This window comes from Alexandromys fortis, unplaced genomic scaffold, assembly GCF_014885135.2.
Source record: "Alexandromys fortis isolate MF-2015 unplaced genomic scaffold, M_Fortis_MF-2015_v1.1 scaffold_16, whole genome shotgun sequence".
NCBI classification, from domain to species: domain Eukaryota; kingdom Metazoa; phylum Chordata; class Mammalia; order Rodentia; family Cricetidae; genus Alexandromys; species Alexandromys fortis.
The window spans coordinates 12,920,971-12,944,253 of record NW_026067893.1 but is presented as its reverse complement, the minus strand read 5'-3'; the positions used below and the strand labels follow the sequence as shown (position 1 = coordinate 12,944,253).

General features: G+C 40.5%; 1 protein-coding gene across 1 annotated transcript in view; it reads right to left on the bottom strand.

Moving 5' to 3' along the window:
• Positions 1–23,283, bottom strand: part of Nt5c2 (5'-nucleotidase, cytosolic II) — an 84,088-nt gene that overhangs the window by 23,133 nt on the left and 37,672 nt on the right. The window contains exon 3 of the mRNA XM_050146289.1: positions 9,315–9,388. Within this exon, the coding sequence (XP_050002246.1) occupies positions 9,315–9,388 (74 nt within the window). The remainder of the gene's footprint in view (positions 1–9,314; positions 9,389–23,283) is intronic.

Sequence of the window (23,283 nt, the reverse complement as noted above, 5' to 3'; positions counted from 1 at the left end):
TGACCTGACGACAGCCCCATATCAAGACTCACCTGGGTCCCGGTCACACAGAAGGAGGGCGAGCATGTGAAATGGTGAAGATGTTCTATATATTACACATTAAATATTCAGCCAAGATCAGACAGGACGCACACCTTGAAACCCAACACCCAGAATGCAGAGGCAGGCAGATCTCTGTGAGTTTCAAGGCTAGCCTGGTCTACAAAAGAAGTTCCAGGCCAACAAGAACTACAGTGTGAGACCCAAAATAAGTAGATAGATAGACAGTCAGACAGACAGATGATAGATAGACAGAAATCCAACTGAGATTTAATTCTTTCATGTAAGAATTACAAGCACATCTCTCTCACTAGCAATACAAATTTGCCTGTCTTTAATAAATGTATACAAATAAGTGTTTTAAAATAACTTTTATTATTAAAAATATCATTATTATTTATTTTATTATTCATTGTCAGTAAATGGTCTGTATCCCTATTTGATAGACCCATGTGTACCATGGTCATGTATAAAATGCTCAGGTACACAGGAGAACTGAACAGAAAGTGTTAAGTACTGGCTCCATAAACTTATCCTAGTTATTGGAATGTTTTTATTATATCCTTCAAAGAGTCTTTAATAAAACTCATGTACGTAAGCTAGAAATACAGATGGAAGTAAGTCCACTCTTCAGAAACCACAAAGCATCCTGGAAGGTTTAAGTAAAAGAAACTTAAAAAAAAAAAAAAAGAAAGAAAGAAAGAAAGAAAGAAAGAAAGAAAGAAAGAAAGAAAGAAAGAAAGAAAGAAAGAAAGAAACTTGGTCGGCCACTGCAACGCCATACCAAGCATGTTCATCTGAATCTGTTATCTCCGTAAGACTGTTGACACAAAACACTCCGAGTAACAGAGGGAGCCTGTGATCTGAACACTGGGCAGAGGCAGAAGCAGAAGTTCAAGGTCCATCCTTGGACATATAAGGAGTTTGAGGCTGGCCTGGGGAGACCTTATCACTGTCCCACAACGGCAGAAAAGCTTAAATTACTAAGTTTTATGTATCAGCACCCAAAGGGGGAAGAGCACCGTGACTTGAGCATCTTCTCTTGACTGTGTCCTCCTCACTTTACAGGCCTCTGCTGCCAGAGTCTGGTGAGGATCTACAACTGCTGACAGAAACATGATGGGTGCCCTGGGCTCCAGTCCAAGTAAACAAGCCACGAGAATAAAAATGTTCATTTAAATGTCAAGAAAGTTGAGTTTATTCCAGTAACAACAATATAAAATCAGAATGCACCTGCTATGTGTTTAGAGGGTGAAGATCAACAGTCCCGAGATGCTTCTGCTAGCAGCAGGGTTATCAGGGGCTAGTGCTTCTAAATTTCTTCCCTGATACTCTTCAATAGTTCTATTCTGATGCTCCTCTCCATGCTAAGGGAAGTACTTTAAAGTACTTAGGTTTGAGATAACTGGATTTCAACCAAGGTAGCTTAATGATATGGCATATAAATAGATGAGGGCAAGAGCTCAAATTGTGTAGTTTCTAGCTGGGATGGTCTGAATAAAAATGGCCCCCATAGGCTCATATATTTGAATGCTTAGTCTCCAGGGAGCACCACTATTTGAGAGGATTAGAAGGACTAGGAGTGTGGCCTTGTTGGAGAAAGTGTGTCACTGGACGTGGACGTCGTCGTCATCCCCCCCCCACATAAAGATGTAGCTGGATGTAGCTCTTAGCTACTGTTCCAGTACTTGCTTGTAGGCTGCCAAGCTCCCCGCCATGATGATCATGGACCAAACCTCTGAAACTGTAAGCAAGTCCTCAATTAAATGCTTTCTTTCATATGTCTTGCCTTAGTCATGGTGTCTCTTCACAGAATTAAAACAGTGACTAAGACACTAGCCTCTGAGATTTCTTTTTAAAGGAAAATATACACAATTTTATCTTAGTACTTAAAATATCTGAAAGAAGCTACATGGTGAGACTATTCCTTTAAGATTATTTCTAAGAAAATGTTGAGCTAAACAGTCAACATTCCGGCATGTAGAAGATGGGCTCACTAGCCCCCAATCTGAGAAGCTATTGAGCGTTAATGGCTCTGGCATAGGTAGAGTCAGTTTTCTTTAATAGTGTGGCACCTGATAGGTTTACCACACTCCAGTACACACTCATGAGTACACAGGCAGCACAAACTGGATTCACTGGGTTGTTTTTTTAAGAAGTGGTGAGGAGAATGTTGGAGATAAAGCTAGAAGAGATAGTTGTGGGGTGGGTATGATCAAAATACAGTATATTAAATTCTCAAAGAATTAATAAATGTCTGTGAGATCTTAAAGGAAGTTAAATTATTTGGGCTGACAATGCCCCCCCCCCCCGCCTCAGAACTATAAACTTACAAAACTCCCAAACTAAGTAGGAGAAACCTCCTTTTAAATGGTTTGTTGGGATAGTCCAAATGACTCTCAAAGCAACAGAGACTACTAATGCCTTGGCTGCCTCTCAGGGGTTGAGGGCAGCCCCTATTGCTGAAGACACTGAACGCTTAAAACACAAGACTCAAATAACTCATGCTGGTCAGGATCTGAAACCTCTTTTGTCCATGGTACTAGAAAAACACAACATAAGCTATCAAGGGAGGGAAGCAAGTAAACAGCCCTCCCCAGCTGTCACAATGTGAACCACAGCAGTCACCAGCATGGCTAGGTAGTGAGTGTAACCAACTGCTGTTTAATTGGCCTTAAGCCCATTCAACAGGAGGAAAATCATACCTGGTATGGAAAACCTGGCCATCTTCCCAGGGCTAGTGAATTCATAAACATTAGGAAATACCACCACTCTGCTAGACCACCAAGGAAGAGAAAGAAATATCTTTCTCTCTGAAGATGCAGGAAGAATCTGAACATACCCTTGTCCAGTCATACTTCCCGTGACTGTCTACTTTATCACAAATCCTAGCATGAAAACACACAAGTCCTCTCATCTCTCAGGGTCTTTGTTTCCTTGGAAGGTCTATGTCACAGAACACAAAACAATGTTTTTTCTTGCTAACCTGTCTTTGTTTTATGGGTCTTGGCCATGAGCGTAAATGGAAAGTAAAGATATTTCTTTTTCCTGTATTATGTGTATGCCGTCCTATGTCTTGACTTGGCTTTCTTTGTAAACATTCCCAGTGACCCCAAGCTCAAGGAACTACTATAATTAAAGGCACACTGTTCATAAAGAACATTTCCTACTACAGGTACATGACTTACAGATGTTAGTTCTTGTCTGCCTGATAATTTCTCAAAAGAGTTGGTGGAGACTGGTTAAGAGCCATGGTATCCATCTGTTCTAACAAAAGCAAATAAGGTGTTTATCATTGGACTGATGGAAATGGCTCAGAAGCTAAACAAGTTAGATCTAGGGATACAGGTTTGGGGAGTATATAGCAACCTGTCAATCATAGTGCCTAAGAATGAGAAGGTAAAACCAAACCAAAACCAAAATAACAAAAAACAAAACCTCAGACTTCTACATTACAGGGGGGAGGGAGACCAAAGTGGCTTCCAAGAGGAATCAGATTAGAAATAACAATTTTCAGTTTTGTTTGTTTTGTTTTTGAGACAGGGTCTTCCTATACAGCCCTGGCAGTCTTGGGACTCACTCTGTAGACCAGGCTGGCCTCAAACTCACTGAGATTCTCCTGCCTCAGGCTGGCCTCAAACTCACTGAGATTCTCCTGCCTCTGCCTCCCAAGTGCTAGGATTAAAAGAATGCGCCACTAAACCCACTGGCTCCATTTTCATAGTTATAAGCTAAGAGTCAATGTGTCCATCTATATTTATGAAGGAACTAGATAAATACAAATAACAACCTCAGCCCCAAATATTGTCCTATTCCCTTAAGACTTCTGAACTAGCGGGGTGGCGGCGGCACACACCTCTAATCCCAGTGCTCTCGGAAGGCAGAGGCCGGAGGATCTCTGTGAGTTCAAGGCCTGCCTGGTCTACAAGAGCTAGTACCAGGATAGCTAGGACTATTGCACAGAGAAACCCTGTCTCGGAAAATTAAAAAAAAAAAAAAAAAAAAAAAAAAAGAAAGAAAGAAAAAAAAAGAAAAGGGCTTCTGAACTGTGTGTGTGTGTGTATAAATACAACCACATCTACTGCTAGAGAGACGTTTTAGCCACCACCATGGGAAACAAAACTGTTTACAGATGTAAACAGTTATGACTAAAATAGAATATTTAACCTTTTTCTTTTACATAAAAACAATAAATTGGTTTTTTCCTTTACCTCCTAATAGAAAATCAAATGTTTATTGAATTACTTCTATTAGACAAGGTAATAGACAAAAGTGTATTTTAAATGCCAACAAAAACCAGAAAATGAAATTTTACAATAAAGTTTGTGTTGAATGTGGTGAACCATGCTCTTAATCCTAACATCTGGGAGGCAAAGACAGGTGGTTTCTGTGAGTTCAAGGCCAGCCAAGGCTGATACAGTGAGACCTGTCTCAAAAACAAAACAAATCAATAACAAAATATATTAATGATCTACAATAAATAAATTTCACAATGTAAAAATGCCATTATATCAAAAACCACAAACCAAGGACTGGAGAGATGGTTCAGCAGTTAAGAGCACGGGATCCGCTTGCAAAGGACCTGGGATCAGTTCCCAGCACCCACACGGCAGCTCACAACTCTGTAACTCCAGTTCCAGGGGCTCTGACATACTTTTGTGATCTCTGCTGGCACGAGGCACACATACAATACACATAAAATAAAACAGTTTGAAAATCACAAGCCATCTAGAGATGCTATAAAGATTAGGTAAATAAAAAGATTTAGCATGTGTGTATACTAAACACAAAACATCTAAGACATGAATTCTTGACAAACTTATCTCAAAACTACGGTAATTCCAATAAAAATTCCAGTGGTCAGTCTGTCTGGTGTGTGTCTGTGTTCATGTGCATACAAGTTGTGGGTATGAACAGATACAAGTAGAGGCATGTGTGTGTGTGTGTGTGTGTGTGTGTTTATAGAGGCCAAAAGTCAACCTTGGGTGATGTTCCTCAAGAACCATCTACTTTGTTTATATTTATTTTCAAATTTTATTTACTTGTTTTTGGTGTGAGTAGATGTATAGTGTGTGTTGTGTATGTGTGCACATGTGCATATGATGCACATATGGAGGTCAGAGGAATATTAGGTGTCTTCCTCTCCACTTTTTTTGTGTAATTATATTACTGGAGTCACCTGTGACTGCACATGTGTGCGTGTAAGGGGATAACTCTGTGGAGTTCATTTTCTCCTCCACCTTTACGGAGGTTCCAGAAATTGAACTCAGACCTCTAAGTTTGCCTGGCAAGCACCTTTATGAGAAGAGCAAGGTCTCACTTATTGGCTAGGCTGGCTATCCAATGAGCTCCGGAGATCCCATTTCCCCCATCCCCATCCCAATCCCCAAAAAGCTGGAATCACTAATAGAAACTACTAAATTCAATCCTGGACATTCTAACTTGGGGTTGGGGACAGCACTTAACCGACTGAACCACTATCAAGAGTATAGTATTTATAATTATGTTGCAAACTACAATTAGAATAGTAAGGTAAGATTGAAGCATAAAAACATTAAGACTTTTAAAATATCAATCCCAAGAACAAAATTACATTTACAGTTTCAAGATCTTCAAATTTCTGTAAGCAATATTCATGATCTCTTTTTTCTCTTTTCCTTCAACTGAAGTTAAGCTGGGGTTCCACTGTATTTACTGTCAGCTGTATTAATTCTGAGTTTAGCCTGCTGGCTTTTGGACACTGGATGGTTTATCTCATCAAATGGACTGGCTTCTGGATAGACAGTTCATAAAGGCAGACAGGGCTGTATGACTGGCTCACATCGTAAAAAAGGACCCGTTCTTGCTTCTGCGTCCCAACACCAGCTTGTCCTTGCATCTCTTATAGAAGTAGCTGAGTTCACACAATTCTGACTTTATTCAGTGTATTATCTAATGATATCAATGTGAAGAATCTTTACTCCTCATGACAAGGCATCTGGTAACACACTGTGGATAGGGAAAAAAATCTGTGTCTATACAGACGCTGTACTTGGTACTGGAGAAAAGTGAACCAATGTTTATGCACACTTTGTCTCCTTTTTATTTGAAATAAGAAAACTGCTATCTTTGTTGAGAGATTGGCCCTCCAAGATCCTTTGTCTTTCCATGGTTTTCAGATATGATGATAGAAAGTGAGTCAAGGTGAAATATTTTTCTTCAAACTGACTTTTATTTGGATTTTTTCCAGTTTGTTCAAACACAGAACACTTTTCACTTTTATCTTGGATTCTTTGGACGAGGAGCTTTGCTGTGGATCTTCAAAGCCTTGGGGTTCATCAAAGATGCCCAGCACCTACATGCTGGGTCCACACTGGTGCCACACTCCCTACCCTAAAAGCAAGGCTCCAAGGTCTGCTTGTCAGCAACCTGGAGCTTGGAGGGGCTACATCTGTAGGCTGAGTTTCCATGTAGGCCTTGGAGTAGAGCATGAAGGGACAGAAGCACCTCTAACTTTGTTCTATAAAACAAGAGCTTGACTATCTGGCAAGGCTGGCTGACCAGTGAGCCCCAAGGATCCCCCTTTCTCCACCTCTCCAGTACTGGGATTACAAGCCAATAGTCACGGTCAACGGTTTTATATGGCTTCTGGGGATGCAAACTCAGGCTCGCAGAGCTGCGCTGAAAGCACTATACTGATTTAAGCCATCTCTACAGCGTTGCCTCTAATGGAGGGGTTTTGTTGGGGTGTGATTTTTTTTCTAATAATTCATACAGTAAAATAAAGGACTTGTCTTATCAGAAAAATTTTTTAAAAGAACAAAATGTGGGTATTCAAATAGATTAGAACAGTGGTTCTCAACCTTCTTAAAGCTGTGACCCTTTAATACAGTTCCTCTTGCTATGGTGACCCCCAACCATAAAATTATTTCATTTTTACTTCATAACTGTAATTTTGTTATTGTTGTGAATTACAGTGTAAATATCTGATATGCAACCCCCAAAGGGGTTATGACCCAGAGGTTAAGAATCACTGGACTAGAGGGCAGACTAGAACACATGAACCTAAAGTTAGTATGGATTTAGCAGCTACCATATAACACTTTAACACTAAACATAAAATACAGAAAAGGAAAACCCTTGACCTTGAGACATGTACAAGCCAGTAAGTAGATTATCCAAAGCTACAGCTCTCAGGAGGCAGAGGCAAGGGAGTTTGCGACAAGTCCAAGTCCAGCTTGAACTGCACACAAAGCTGAAAGCTAACAACGTCCCAGTGTACTGAATTCTAGGATATACAGTGAGACACTGTCTTAAAGGCAAGCAAACAAGCCCTTCAAATATATTATAAAGTCCTCTGGGGAAGGGGATGTGCTAGGATGGCTTAGAGGTTACAGAGGTTAAGAGCACCAAGTTTGATTTCTAGCAGTCACCTGGCAGCTCACAACAGTGTGTTAACTCTTGTTCCAGGGTATCCGATGCCTTCTTCTGGCCTCCCTGCACACCAGGCACACATGGAGTACAGAGACACATACAGGCAAAACACCCATACACAGAAACAAAATTTTTAATGCTGTGAGGGAATTTAGCAGATGTCAGAATCGCACAGGGAATGATTCGTAATGAACAAAGACTCACATCAAACAGGCCAGCACTAAGAAGGCCTAATAAATTCAAGGCCACCCTGCCTCAAAATAACTAGCTAAATACATACATACATACCAAAAGTATTTATCCCAAACACTCAAACCTTAAAGACAGGCACAGACAAACAACGTATATCTCTTCTATTTTATCACTATATTTCATGGAACATTTTTCTAATAAAAAGTCTTCTTTATGAGTTTTTTTTGTTGTGTTTTTGTGTGTTTTAGCAGTGTCGAAAGTTACTCAGTTACTTTTAATGACAACATTAGGAAAGCAAGCTTTACATTCTAGGGTCCTGTCTATCTCACTGTTTTACAGAGGGCTCTCGCCAGGCTGCCCCTGCACATGATGGACTCAGTCCTTCAATCATGGCTTCCTGAGCGCTGAGGCTCCAGTGCACACTGCCGTATCTGGCTAAAGGCAATTTTTAAAATGAATTTCTGAAAGATTCTTTTGAGTATCATAATTGCACTTGTATGTGTTAAATATATATACAAGTGCTCAACCGATATATCAAACCTACTACTACTTAAGGTAAAGGATATACTGATGATGCTGTCAAAAAAATTTTTAAGTTCTGAGGAGATGAAACTATAGCCTAATACACTGATTATTTCAGCTATATCTCAGAGACAGAAGGAAGAAAGAGCACAGTGTTAGTCTTTAAGGAGATTGTAATAAAGAGCAAAGCTCATGCAACCATTTTGATGGAAATGAACACATGGCCTATCTGTCTAAGAATAAACTGTTAATGGGCTAGAGAGATAGATGGCTAAACAGGTGAGTGTGCGCTGTTCTTTCAAAGGACCTGACTTCAGTTACTGCCACCCGAGGCAGGAGGTTCACAAGCACAGTAACTCCAAGTCTAGGGGTCTGACCCCCTCTTCCAGCCTTGGTGGTCACCTGCTTTCATGTGCATACCTTCCCACACACATGTACACACATAACTAAAAATAAAATCAATCTTCTTTTAAAAAAGAGTAAATCTTCCTAACACCACAATCAAACAAACATGAAAATGGGGTAACAAACAAAACACTCTGTGGCTGGGTGTGGTGGCTCATGCTTGCAATCCAAGCATTTACAACCCCCACCCTGATCCATAAAAATAAAATACTAAAAACTTCAATAATTAACTTTATAGCAGAGTGAGAAATCCAGAAATTCATCTTTAAGCTGGGCACTGCCACATGCCTATAAACCCAGCACCTGGAAGCAGATGCAAAAGATCCATGCCAGGTCCAGGCCAGCCCATATGAATTCCAGGTCTTCTTGGAGTATAGTGTGATACTTGTCTCAAAAAATTCTTCTACTTTTGAAGAACAGCTTAAAAGAATAAGAGCCAAAAATGCCCAAATACACACATTAATGTATTCATTAATCTATAAGTTTACTAAGAAGATTTCTATAAGAGTTTTAAAGAAACATTAGGACTTTTTCTAACTATCTGTACAAGTTCAGAAAACAAGTCTCAAGAATACTGAGTATCTTCAGTGTTCATACATCTCAATGGAAGGACAATCCAACAAAAGCTTCTTGCAGCCAAATAAATGATTAATTACATGGACAAGTGATTACTGAACTGCCTGTGGATCCACTATATTGAATCAAAACCAGCAATTCTTAAGAAATAAAAAATCATTACTCACCAGCAAGGGTATAATCCATATCAAAACCAAAACACTTTATTTTTTCCATGGCTAAACTTCGGTTCACAAACACCCTATGAAAAAAAAAATAAGAAAGTTGTATCTTGATTAACATTGAAGTTTAATGAAATTATCATTCTATACTGTCTCCTTATTTTCCCAGCTGACTTTATATTACTGTATTATTTAAGGGGTTAACATGATGACTTAATGCTACATACACACAGTGACTACGGGGGTCCAGCGCTTCCCTCCTCTCTCCTTTGTGGTTTCGAGTACACCAGACCACTGCGGTGCTCATCATGTACTTAGAGATCTTCGACAAATGACTCCAAGGTAACTGTATCCCACTCCCGGCCACTAGTTTATCCTCTATATCTATCTATATAACTTCTTCTTAAATTTCACGTGTAAGTGATATTGTGCTGTATTTCTTCCTGTACTTTAATCTCATTTAAATTTATCTCTGTCATTGCAAATAGTAGAAGCTTCCTTTTAAGGCACTGCTGGTTCATAAGGTACTTACATTACTTTAATTTCTTCGGGAACTTGGTGCTATTTTCCACTTTGGCTATAACAATTTAAGCAACACCTTTGTATATCTAATTATGATGCTAATTTGGACCTCCCTGGTGATTAGATGGTCTATAATTTTGAATACCTTTTCACATATCAGTTGGCAATTTATATGTCTTTCTGAGCAAAAAGTCTATTTAGGTCCTTTGCCTATTTTTTAAATGGGTTTTCTTTTCTGCTATTTATCTGTTCCATTTAGATAAAAGGGGGTAGGAGGAGACTTCTAGCAGTTTGGCCCAGCAGTAAGGTAGGCCCAGGGATAAGGTAAGCCCAGTGCTGAAGTAATCAAAAGGCTAAGGAAGGCGGCTGGAGAGATGGCTCAGTGGTTAAGAGCATTGCCTGCTCTTCCAAAGGTCCTGAGTTCAATTCCCGGCACCCACATGGTGGCTCACAACCATCTGTAATGAGGTCTGGTGCCCTCTTCTGGCCTACAGACATACACGCAGACAGAATATTGTATACATAACAAACAAATAAATATTAAAAAAGATTAAAAAAAAGGCTAAGGAAGAAGGAACATTGGAGCCCAGGATTCAAAGCCACACGGGACAAAACAAAAAATAAACAGCTGGCTAGGTGGTGGTGCACACCTTTAAACCCAGCATTCAGGAGGCAGAGGCAAGCGAATCTCTGAGTTTGAGGAAAGGCTCTAAAGCTACAGAGAAATCCTGTCTCAAAAAAACCAAAGAGTAAAATAAAATAAAATATAAATAAATAAATAGCTGGATATGATGATGCATTCCTGTAACCCTAGCAGACGAGAGAGAGTCTAAGGCAGGAAAATCACATATTCCAGGCCAGCTTGAACTACATGTAGACCGTCTCAAAAGAAAACAAACCCAAGTAAATAAATAATAAAGAAGTAAGGCAGGTGTGAAGGAGCATTTAAAAGGCCGTGGCAGGCCAATCTCATGTTCAAGTCATGTTTATATGGTGTAACCCTGTGTAAAATGGAAACAAAACAAAAAACTCCCCAAAGTCTGCGGAACATAGCGTGCATACCCACCCTGGGTTCAATCCCCAGCACTACCTACAACCAGGTGCGGTAGCACACACCTGTAGTCCCAGGTGGAAGCAGGATGAACAAAAGTTCAAGGTCATCCCCAACTATACTGTGAAAAAAGAAAAAAAAAACCCTAGTTTTTTGAACATCAGTATTTATTTCATCTTGATTTACGTATGGTAAGCGAAGAAAAAGAATATTGACAGTGGAAAGAAAAAAGAACTAGAGGAGAAATGATACCTACCCAAACCTTTTTGTTAGTTTCATGTTTTTATTATTTTGAAGTGCTAGGGAAGCAAACGCAGGGTTTGCACACCAAGCACTCTATCACCCAGCTACAGACCTTAAAACAACAACAAAAACAAGAACTTAACTCCAAGCACCACAGTGATCCTCCCAAATTCTACCTTGCTTTTTCACTGATAACAAAATCTCCTTCATTACTGATGATCCCCAGCTACATAAATCCTTTGAAAACAACAGAGGTGAAAGACACAAAATAATGGTTGTAACTCTAAAAACTAAGAGCTACTACTAATGCTGGGGCTCTTCACACAGGCTCAAGTCCAGCAAAGGGGCCAACTGAATAAATCTTTGCTCAGAGCCTTAACAGCTGGCACGCCTAAAATATCCTAGGGATACACGCAGGAGGGAACCGAGCAAGACTTTTCTTTCACATTACATATTCTAAGAAAGAGATACAGGACCACATAATTTTTAAAAAGTGGTTTCAATTTTGATAGAAGAAAGACGTTAGCTGGTTTTAGAGTCAGACTGCAATAGGCACCGCCATGGAAATCTCAAAAGCACATGCATTTTCAAAAGACAGCAAGAACAGCACATCCTTGTTAACCTCTGGGAGTGACATATTCAGGAATATGAAAATCTGATTTTGCCAAAATAATCATTGCTGATATCCATAAAGTCATATTTCTCATTCCTCTTTGACTTAACCAAACACATTACCTACTCAATCAACACATTCATTGGATGTAGGCTACAACACAGATCTCACATGACATATACCCATGATAAATGTCTTTTCTTAAAATTTTTATTTTCTCTGCTCCCCTCCTGCCTCTCCCCTCCCCTTCAACCCTCTCCCAAGGTCCCTATGCTCCCAATTTACTCAAGAAACCTTGTCTTTTTCTACTTCCTGGTAAATATCTCTTGAGGGTCAACAGAGCTACAAAAGTTTATATGTTCTTAAAATTAGGAAATCTGATCTGGCAGATGGGCAAAAGCACCTGCTGTAAAGCCTAAAAATCTAAGCTCAATCTTAGGAACATCATCAAAGAAGGCTCTCAGTTGTCCTTTGACCTCCCCAACTGCCTGCAGTGGCATGTATCCCCACACATACAGATCTGCACAAACGTGCACACAATTTATTAATAAGACACTTTAATTAGGAAGCAATCATTTATGAAAAACTTTCATCAAATATCCTTTCTCTTTTCACTCAAAACAAGTACTCTACTTCACAGAACCAGCTTCAGAACTTAGAGAACCACTCCTATTCCCTCCTCATTTCTGCTATGACCCTTGTGTGAAAACCCCCTTCCCTTTCTTTCCCTAAAGGGAGGAGCTATATAAAATGAAATCTAATTTGCTGCAGAAGCAAAGCTGTAATAACTAACCAAAGGAACAGCTATGCCACAGAGTACTAAGCCAAATAGAGGGACTGCACATACATGCTAAGGTTTACCAAGATGCTAAACACCCAACTGCTGAAAGAGAAGCCTTGACTCTGGCACAGGAGAAACCTTAAAGCTTCCTACCATGTCTCCGCACAGTCAATAGATGCTTATCTCTCAGCCTGAAACCAATGACACTCTCCACTGAGCTTATAAACTTAACAAAGTGTAAGATGTTATGCCAACTATAAGGTATCAATGAAAAGATTAGCTCACTGACATACATATTTCAAAACAAAAGATTAATCAAAATTTTCTGAGTTCCAAGACCTTTCTACAGATCCTCCAATGCCAGTTTACTGTGTTCTTTTTACTAAATTATTAACTGGAAGAATTATTCTACCTACATTCAAGAGCATGAACACATCTGTAAAAATTAAAAGCAAGTTTTAAAATGTTTAATTACCACACAAAAACTTACAGCTATACTAAGCATCCAATCGTAACTACCAGCCAGAAATTCCCATAGATAAGCCACTTGTGAGTTTAAGATCTGAGCATTACCAGGAGAAACAAACTCTGGGAGGTACACAGAAACACTGTGAAACTAACAGACTTCAACAAAACATGCTTAGCAGTATTTACTATCACATCCCACAGCAGTGAAGTCAAAAAAAAAAAAAAAAACAAACAAACTTGAAGAAATGCCATTCATATACAGATATTAACTGCAAGAAATAAAATGATTACACTAATGTGCTTTAAGAAGAGGAATCTAAAAGTCTCAGACTTAACATAAACATGCAACTTACTATATTCGAAATTCTGTAAACAGCAAACTCTACTGGCTTTGGATTGACTCTAATTGAAAGCAGAATTACCTCATCTGTCAATGGTTGCCGTTGTGCAAACTGAAACTATCTGGGTAAAGTAGTTCCTGAAGTCACATAACAAAATTCTTCTTAAAATTAGGATTCTTTAGTGTGTGTGACTTTAACCTAACTTCAAAAAGACATGTATCTTCTGAGACAGTGTGGGAGAAAACACCTCTGCGTCTAATTTAACTTGTCATTGGATATCACTGTTGCTCCACACAAATCCATTTGGATACTCTCTCTGGCAATGGTGAACTTTATCTGTAACTCCTCCCTTGGCTTAGGAGTCACAGTTTCCTGGCCACGTGCCCAACAACAGCTACTGCAGCAACAGATGAGCAAGGACTCGGCTCTGAAACGTTCCTGGACATCTGTTCTCGCTGTGGGCACTTGTCAGCAAGGACTCAAACTGCTCGGCAAGACAAGATTCCAAGTGCATCTGAGTAGGCAAATTGAAATTATAAACTATAATAAATTAGCGTTAAATTGCGACTCCAGCACTTAGGAGGCAGAGACAAGAGAACTGCCACAATTGAAGCCAGCCTGAGCAACAGAATGAGACAAAAACAGAAAAAAAGAAAAGAAAAATGCTATAAATGTAGATTTTTTTTATGAAAACAATTTAGCAGCTTTTTCCCCCAAATCAGTTCCTGCTTCTGCCACAGCATTCCTGCACTCAAGCCTACAGCCACAGCCTGCTGCCTCCACCCCTGTCTACCTTTCCAAGTGCCTTTCACTCCACTCTGCGCCAACAATTCACCAAGTGATGTGGGAGTGTCATATATCAATCTGTTGATTTCATTGGTTAAGTAATAAACCAACTGCTTGGCCTCATAGCTTAGAACATAGGTGGGTGGAATAAACAGAATAGGATGCTGGGCGGAAGAGGAAGTGAGGTCAGACTCTGCTCTGCTCCCGGAGAGACCGGACAGCTCTGCTCTCTGGAGCAGAGACATCATGGACGGAGGCTAGAATCTTCCTGGTAAGCGCACCTTGGGGTGCTTACACGCATTATTAGAAATGGGCTAGTCCAGGTGCGAGAATTAGCCTGTAAGGGCTAGAGTTCATGGGCCAAGCAGTTCTTAAATGAATACAGTTTGTGTGTTGTTATTTCGGGCATGAGCTAGCCAAGCGGCCGGGGTGTTGGGGACGCAGCCCCGCCGCCGCTCCTACTTCAACAACCAAGGCCCTAACTCTCCAGAAGCCATTACTCACTGTTTTGTCCTCACACTGAAACTAACGACTCTGAAGCCGGCAGGGCTGCTTGAAACCAATGCTCATCTATAAATATTTCACTCATCCACAACATTATACAGAAGTTTCAGTTATTAGAGACTTTTGTAATAATTTTATAGAAAAATATTTTTTGCTGAATATAGTAGTAAAAAGTGCCTATAATACCAGAACTTTTGAACAACTGAGGATAGCCTGATCTACAAGTGAGAACCTATTTCAAAAAAAAAAAAAAAGAATAAAATGTTTTCTGTCTGTATGTAATTTGTTTTTACTATAGTTTATAAATATTACCAACTGGAAATAGAATGGGAAACAATGTTAAAAGTTAGTCCTCCCAGGACAGCCTGAGAAGTGCAGTTCTCAAGCCCAGCTCTAACATACTACTCTCTTTCCAAATTATCTTTAGTTAAAGCTACCCAACTAATAAATTACCAGCTCTTAGCTTTTTAAGGAGTTGAAACCTTCTATTATTTTGTTAAAATCAGTTTGATATGGTATCATTCACACCATGTACCCTTTCCTGTCATTACTTTATATTAGTTATTGTTTTATTTAGCAAACTGTTTGCTATTTCCTAAACATGCCCTGAAGCTTTGTTTATGCCTATCCACTTCGGTCATAATTCAAGTTCCTGCATACCTACTGCTTTCTTTGAGAAACATTTGGGAGTCTCATAGATGCCTCAACAGTTAAGAATACATGCTGTTGTAATCTGCTGGCCTGGCCTGTCCCTGGGTACCCTGTCCCTTTAGGAGATGGGCCCCGCCCACTCCCAACCTCCCCCTTCCACTGTCCCACCTTTCTCTCTCTGTCTCTCTGTCTCTGCCCTTTTTCTGGAGAGGCAGACCACTCTCTCTTCTCCCGCCCTTCTCCCCTTCCCCCTCCATAACCCCCTAAAGAAACTCTATACCAAAACTCTCTCTGCGTGGCCTGTCTGTCACCCTCCAAGGTCTGTCACCTACCAGGGGACCCACCATCACCTCGGCCAAGCTGTCTCTTACTCTCTCCCTCTCCACATTCCCTCATGCCGACAGGGGCTGGCTAAGGACACGTGGGAACCGTGGACTTGGAAGGCTTTCCAACATCCTGTGCCAACTCCATCACTGGGATTGGTAAGGTCCCCTTCTCCAAATCAGCTTTCGCTGACATTCATCTCTGGTTATTCCCCACTACTTAGGACTGAGATTTGGCTCCTCGCCACTGGGACTTCTGTCCTCTCTCAGACCACTCGGAGTGGTCCTATCCGGTCTCCAATTCCTGTACTGACAAATCTCAGATTGGTTAAGAGCCCTTGGGTCCTTGTCTTTCTCACACTCTTGCCTTGGGGAATACACCTAAAACTATCTGTGCAACCTCCCCCTGGTATGTCTTCTACAGACCCTAAAACTTCTGTCTTACTTACAGATTACTAACCTTATCCACCTTTGCACTAACAAATGACCTACTACCCCTTAAATAATAACCTAAAGTGGTAGCTTCCAATTTCTACCAGCAAACAGGCAAATTAAAACATTTCTATGCAGCCATGCTCTGCACTGTCGGTGTCCCAGCGGCTCACGCCCATCCACTTTTCCTTTCACTGGGCAGCCCCACCCCCACCCGCCAGTAAAGGCTCTTTTTTCTTGCTCCTATTCCTTCTATTCTCTGCTCCGGCTACAGCTACTGGTTCTACAGTAACCAGCAAAACTGGCCCGGATATGAGCAGCTGTTCCACTCCAAGTCCTGACTCCCCACAACAGCTGGCATGTGGCAGCTGGCGCTGCTAAGTAATTTTCCTGTTTACTTCATGTATGAAAGAATATGTAATGGGTGTGGCCCCAAGGATGTGATTCTGTTTTAAATGTATGTTCTACACAGCCTCTATGTTTCTCTTGTTATTTGTATCTGTTTAAAATTCCCACCACAGCTCTGAAAACGTGATTCCTCCATACATGTGACCGCTGGAATTCTGACTAAGGGTAGGTCAGATGACCTCACCACCATCTTGGCTAAGGGCTAACTAACCAACTTGCCATGGTTACTGAGGTATTCCTTGCCTACTCTCATAGTTTACTTACGTTTTTGTCTCTAAATTCCTCTTACTGACTGTGTTATATGTGTGTTTTGCAAAGAGGCATGTTTTTGGTAACCCACTAAATAAACTCTATACCCAAACTCTCTCTGTATAGCATATCTGTCTGTTGCTGGCTGAGGCCTCAGGCCACCTGCCAAGGGACCCATCGAGGCCTCATGTGACCCGCTACCACCCCTCGTGGGATGGTCCCCCACCACCTCTTTATAAATGGTAACACATACTACTCTTGCAGCACCAGAAGACCTGAGTTCAGTTTCCAACATCCTTATCAGATGGCCTATAACCACTGTAACTGCAGTTCCAGGGAATCTGTCATGCCGTCTTCTGTTCTCCGTGGGCACCTAGACACATATGGCAGACACAGACACACACATACATACATACACACACACATACACACACACACATACACACACACACACACACACACACACACAAAAATAAATCTTTTTTTTTAAAGAAGATTCTCCTGGGATGGAAGTAGAGTACATGGATAGCTGGGGGAAGTATGAACATCCTGGATGTGCCACTAACACTAATGCTTTTAGAGCTCAGGTTACTTCTCTGGTTCATGAAAGAAATTTCACCAACATATAACCGTAAGTGTTTTATTTTGGCAACTACCTATTTTGACATACACACAAAACATGCAAGTAAAAGCCGGGCGATGGTGGCGCACGACTTTAATCCTAGCACTTGGGAGACAGAGGCAGGCAAAACTCTGTGAGTTCAAGGCCAGTCTAATCTACAAGAGCTAGTCCAGGACAAAAGCTACTGTCTCAAAAAAGAAAAAGAAAAAAAAAGTTACTTTATTTCTTTCATGTTGGTTGCAAAGGTGAAGTGTCTACTGGGTGGTGGTAAGAAATAAAGGGTAGGACCTTCAGGATCAGGGTAAACAGAGACAGGTACTCACTCCAAACACAACTATTTAGAAGCAGTGGCAAGCAAGTTCTCAGAGATCATGAAATCTTTCTACTTGTGTAGTGAACTTATGAAGTCCAAAGAAAAAGACAAATGAACACATTTTATAAGAGTTTCAGGGAGCCTAACAAACACGGTCCTTAGACAAGATTCTGTTTCAAGGCAGAGTCGTGCACAGGTAGAGAGGGTATGGAGGAAAGGGCAGATCAGAAAACTGCATCTGATTTGGGCACCAAGATCTTGTGCAACTACACTGGAAATTCAAAAAAAGTTGTGACCTAGTGAGGCCTGGCAATGTTGGTGTTCCTTGTTTCCCAGTCCAATGGTACTTCCATGACATCCCCATACAATGCAACCCTTCATTAAATAAACCATCTTCCCAAATCTTCCTAACAGTCTTTCCTCTGTATACTAAGGAAATTAAAAGTAAAATTTATTATATGCACTAAAGTGCAGCCCTAACTTCACCTTAAAAAGAAATTGGCAGCCAGGCGGTGGTGGCGCACACCTTTAATCCCAGCACTCGGGAGGCAGAGGCAGGCGGATCTCTGTTCGAGGCCAGCCTGGTCTACAAGAGCTAGTTCCAGGACAGGAACCAAAAGCTACGGAGAAACCCTGTCTCGGAAAAAAAAAAAAGAAAGAAAGAAAGAAATTGGCATTTTTACTGCCCCTGACTGTCCCAGACACTCAAGAGAGATGGTCACACCCAACAGCACAGGCATGGGAGAGCTAGCCCCTAAGGCATGGGCCTAGGAGAGCAGGCTCCATACCTCACATGAGGGGGCAGTCCCTGTGGCCCAGTGGACTAGCTTAGCTACCACCCAGATCCACACCTATGCCTTCAACTGCGCATCCTACCATCGACCACATCAATGGCCTGCTGGGGTGAGTGAAGGGACTGCTCCGGCAGAGCAGTAACAACAGGATCTCCATGACTCAGGGCAACACAGACGTCCAAGAGAAGTTTCGGTAAAGGTCCAGTGTTGATGGTGTGCCAGAGGCCAGAAGACTTGAACCACACCAAAGACTCACTGCAATGAACATTTTGTGGGTGGGGCTGACTGGACAAAAGGGGTACACTGCATGACACACAGCAGCACCCAGTGCCACTAGGATAAAGGAAGAGGTGTTGGAAAGACAAAGGAGTGAGGTGGAGTTTTTTGTGTTTTGTTTCATTTTTAATTATTTGGGGGGTGGGAAGATTACCCATTTAAAAAAATCAGCTGGGAAAGAAGCTAAGGCTTGGGTCAAACATCAAGGACAGCCTTGGCAATTCCATTTCAAAAATAAATAAATAAATAAAACCCAACTGTATTACCTACAAAGTTGTTAAGTTTTGACAGCTGTATACAATCATACAATTACCACTAGTTCCTCCAATCCAACAAAATCATGTCCTTTCATAATGCCCTTCCCAGCACCTGACTACACATTACCACGTAGATCATTGATTTTTTTTTCTCCCCACGTATGAAGTTAGTGGAGGGAGGGTGGTCTGTCATGGTGTCATTCCTCAGGGGCCATTCACCTGGGGATTTGGGTTTGATTTTATGTTATGATTTTATGTGTGTGTGTGGTATATGTACACATTTGTGTGTGTATGGGGGGCATGCATGGAAATTGACATTAGATATCCTCCTTAACTGCTATCTGTTGGGGGAATATTAGTTTAAGATGTATTACATTTGTTTATGTTGTGGAACATCTGTTTAATGATGCAAAGACGTGTTGCATTCTTTTATGCTGTATTTGTTTAACCCTGAGAAGCTGTGTTACTCTGCCTACTAAAATATCTGACTGGTCTAATAAAAAGCTGAATGGCCAATAGCTAAGCAGAGAGAGAGAAATAGGTGGGTCTGCCAGGCAGAGAGAAATAAATAGGAGGGGAAATCTAGGGAAGGAAGGAGGAAAAGCAAGAAAAGGAAAAGGAGAAGGAAAGGAGGATGCCAGGGGCCAGCCACCCAGCTAGCCACAGAGTGAGAAGGAAAGAAAGATATATAGAATAAAGAAAGGTTAAAAGTTCAGAGGCAAACCAGTTAAAGAGAAACAGGACAATTTAAGTTAGAAAAGCTGGTGAGAAACAAGACAAGCTAAGTAAGAATAAGTCTTCATGTATTTATTTGGGAGCTGGGCAAAGGCCTGCAAAGAGTAAAAAAAAAAAAAAAAAAAAAATAGAGCACTCCATCTAACTTTTGTGAGACATGATCTCTCACTGAGCCTGAAGCACAACAGCTTGTCTCTCTCCCTGTCTTTTACATGGATGCTAGAACCCAAACTCAGGTCCTCACACCTGTACTACAAACACTTTACCGAGTGAGTCTCCCTAGCATCTGATCTCTGCTGTTTAGCACCACAGTACTCAAGTAAACAGAATCACATATGAAGCTGCACGCCTGGCTTCTTTTACTTAGCATAGTACTCCTAACATTCACCCTTGTTGATGCATAGATCATAATTACATCTTTTATTCATAAGTATTCCATTGTATAGATAGACCACAATTTGTTTATCCAACCTGTCAATTTCAGCTGTTTCCAGACTGAGACTATTCTAAATAAATGCTGTGATAAAGCTTCACATATAAATCTCTAATGAACACACATATATATACTGTGTAGTCCTGACTGTCCTGGAACTCACTCTGCAGACCAGGCTGACTTTGAACTCACAGAAATCCACTTGCCTCTACCTCCCAAGTACTGGGGTTAAAGGTATACACTATGGCTGCCTGGCTATATTTTCTTTTGGGGGAAGGCAAATATCTAAAAGAGGAATGACTAGGGTGATACGGTATGTTTAACTTGAAAAGACACTCCCGACTGTTAGCCTGCACTCTCATCAGTAGTGCATGAGATAGCAGCTGTTCTACACTGTCGGTCCACTGTGGTGTTAGGGCTGGAAAGCAGAGCCTTGCACATGCTAGTCAGCATTCCGTCATTTAGTCACACCCGATTCACACATATTCCTGTAAGTATTTTTAACTTTAGCCATTCTAATGTCCATGCAATGGCATTTCATTGTGGTTTCAACCAGCAGGTCCCTGATGAATGAATAAGCATCTTTCAAGTATTTATTTGACATTTCTTGCTTTTTTCCTCCTATTCAAGTGTTTTTTTTCCATTTTTAATAAGCATTGTTTGTCTTATATGTAGTAAGAGTTTTTTTCACATATTTTGGATATGGGTTTGTGAGAACACACTGTATTATCAGATAAAAATATGAAAATATCAGTGTGTGACTTTCCTTTTTGTTTTCTTAGTGAACCTTTCAAAAGGCAAGTTTTTGTTTTGATGAAGCCAAATTTATTTAGTCTTTTATATGTTTTAACTAAAAAATCTTTTCATTATTCAAGGTGAAAAACATGTAGTTGGATCTATATTACATTTTCCATTATTTTTATTATTCTATGTGTAGGTGTAGTTTGTTTAGAAAGTAACACTTAGCCAGGTGGTGGTGGTGCACATCTTTAATCTTAACACTCAGGAGGCAGAGGCAGGCGGATCTCTGTGAGTTCGAGGCCAGCCTGGTCTACAAGAGCTAGTTCCAGGACAGGCTCTAAAACTACAACAAAACCCTGTCTTGGGAAAAAAAAAAAAAAAAAAAAAAAAACACAAAAAGTAATTAACTTAAGGCTGAGGATGAGGCTCATCTGGCAGAGTGCATAAACAGGGTGCAGTGGTTGCATGATTGACATTCCAGCATTTGTGGGGGATGGGTGGAAGCAGGAGGATCAGAAGTTCAAGGTTATCCACATTACCGAGGAAGTTTGAAGCCAACCTGAACTACATGGGACTCTGTCAAAAACCAAACCAAACCAAATAAGAACCACCTGAAACCAAACAAATTAGCATCTCACTTAAATCCCTGGTTTCGCTGCTCAAAATTATGGCTACACATAGGGTCTCTCAATTTCTTATTTGATCCTGTGATCTTTGCATCTGTTCTTATACTAATATCAAACTGTCTTAATAACCAAGGGTTTACACAGGCTCAAACATTCACCCCATAATGATGGGGCACACCATGTGAACATTAGTATACTTACACAAACGTAGATGGCCTCAATGCAATCAAGAGGGAAGTAAACATGAGCTACCAAGGTTGCTGATAGACTGACACAACCTTACTTTTACAGCAGACTTATTCTCTGTGTGATAGCTGGATCTTGGGGGCCACCAGCTGACGTACCCATACTTTTATTAATCTAAGTTATACCACATGGCCTTTACCTGGCTCCCATTCTGTGTGTCTGACTTGTTATCTCTATGGTGTCTAGATTCATCTCTTCCTTTCTTTCCCCGGAAGTCCCACCTATACTTCTTGGTTAGCTAATGACCATTCATTCAGCTCTTTATTAACCCAATCACACAATATATATCTTCACACAATGTACAAGTATCCCACAACAGTGTGTGTTTATATGTGTACCTTTATGTGTGTACTCAAATGTGCATGTACCCATGGATATATGGTGGCCAAAGGCAGGCTTGTGTATAATTAATCAGGGACCATCCATCATTTTTTTCTTTTTCTTTTCTTTTCAAGACAAGGTCTCTCACTACTCAGGAACTCTCCAAGTAGGGCCAGCTGGCTGGCAGTAAGCCCCTGGATCCACTTGTCTCTTACTTCCAGAGCTGGGATTACAAGCATGCACTACCACTCCTGGATTTTTACAAGGATTCTGAAGACCAAATATTTGTCCTCTATTTCTCCAGTCCCAAATATTTTTATAAATAGAAAAAATACACTCTAAATTAATAATTTGTTAAATAGTGTAATAAATCCATAAAGTACTGATATGATTATTTATAATCAAGTATCATATACTGTACATAATTATGTGATCTTTACTTTATGTAGCTGGCAGCACAATTGATTTGTTTACTCTAGCATGCCATAAAAACACAAATAATGTATTGACCTTAAGTCACTAGGTAACAGGGAACTTTCACCTCCATTATAATCTTTATAGTGCTCTGACAAAAACATGGTCTGATTCTTTGCAGCACCATTTTGTGGCACATGAAGTATTTCACAGATGTCAAGGTAACAAACTGGTGAACATTAATGATAAAAACAATTGACTATAAGCATTCTAAGCACGTCATGCTGGTAGCCACAATCCCACCTCTTGGAAAGCAAGAGGACTGTGCATTCAAAGAGAGCCTCAGGTATAAAATGAGTTACATACAGTTCAGTCTGGGCTACATGAAACCTTGTTTTTTTAAAAAACAAAAAATCATCCCAAAGTACAAAATTTATCCACTTATTTCAAAAATAGCAACAACTGTTAAAGCTAGTTGATTTTGTTTACATAACCTATGTTCTTTAAAGGGATTGTCCCATTAGCCAACAGAGACAAACCTAAAAGACCAACTTACCCCTTTATGGTGTTTTTCTGTGCTATACTTAACTATCTCTAAATACATAGCTCTAATATAATGCTTACCATAGGAGAAAATAAACAATAATTATGTATCCTAAATAAATTTCGGCCAGGCGGTGGTGGCGCACGCCTTTAATCCCAGCACTCGGGAGGCAGAGGCAGGCGGATCTCTGTGAGTTTGAGGCCAGCCTGGTCTATAAGAGCTAGTTCCAGGACAGGAACCAAAAAGCTACGGAGAAACCCTGTCTCGAAAATCAAATAATT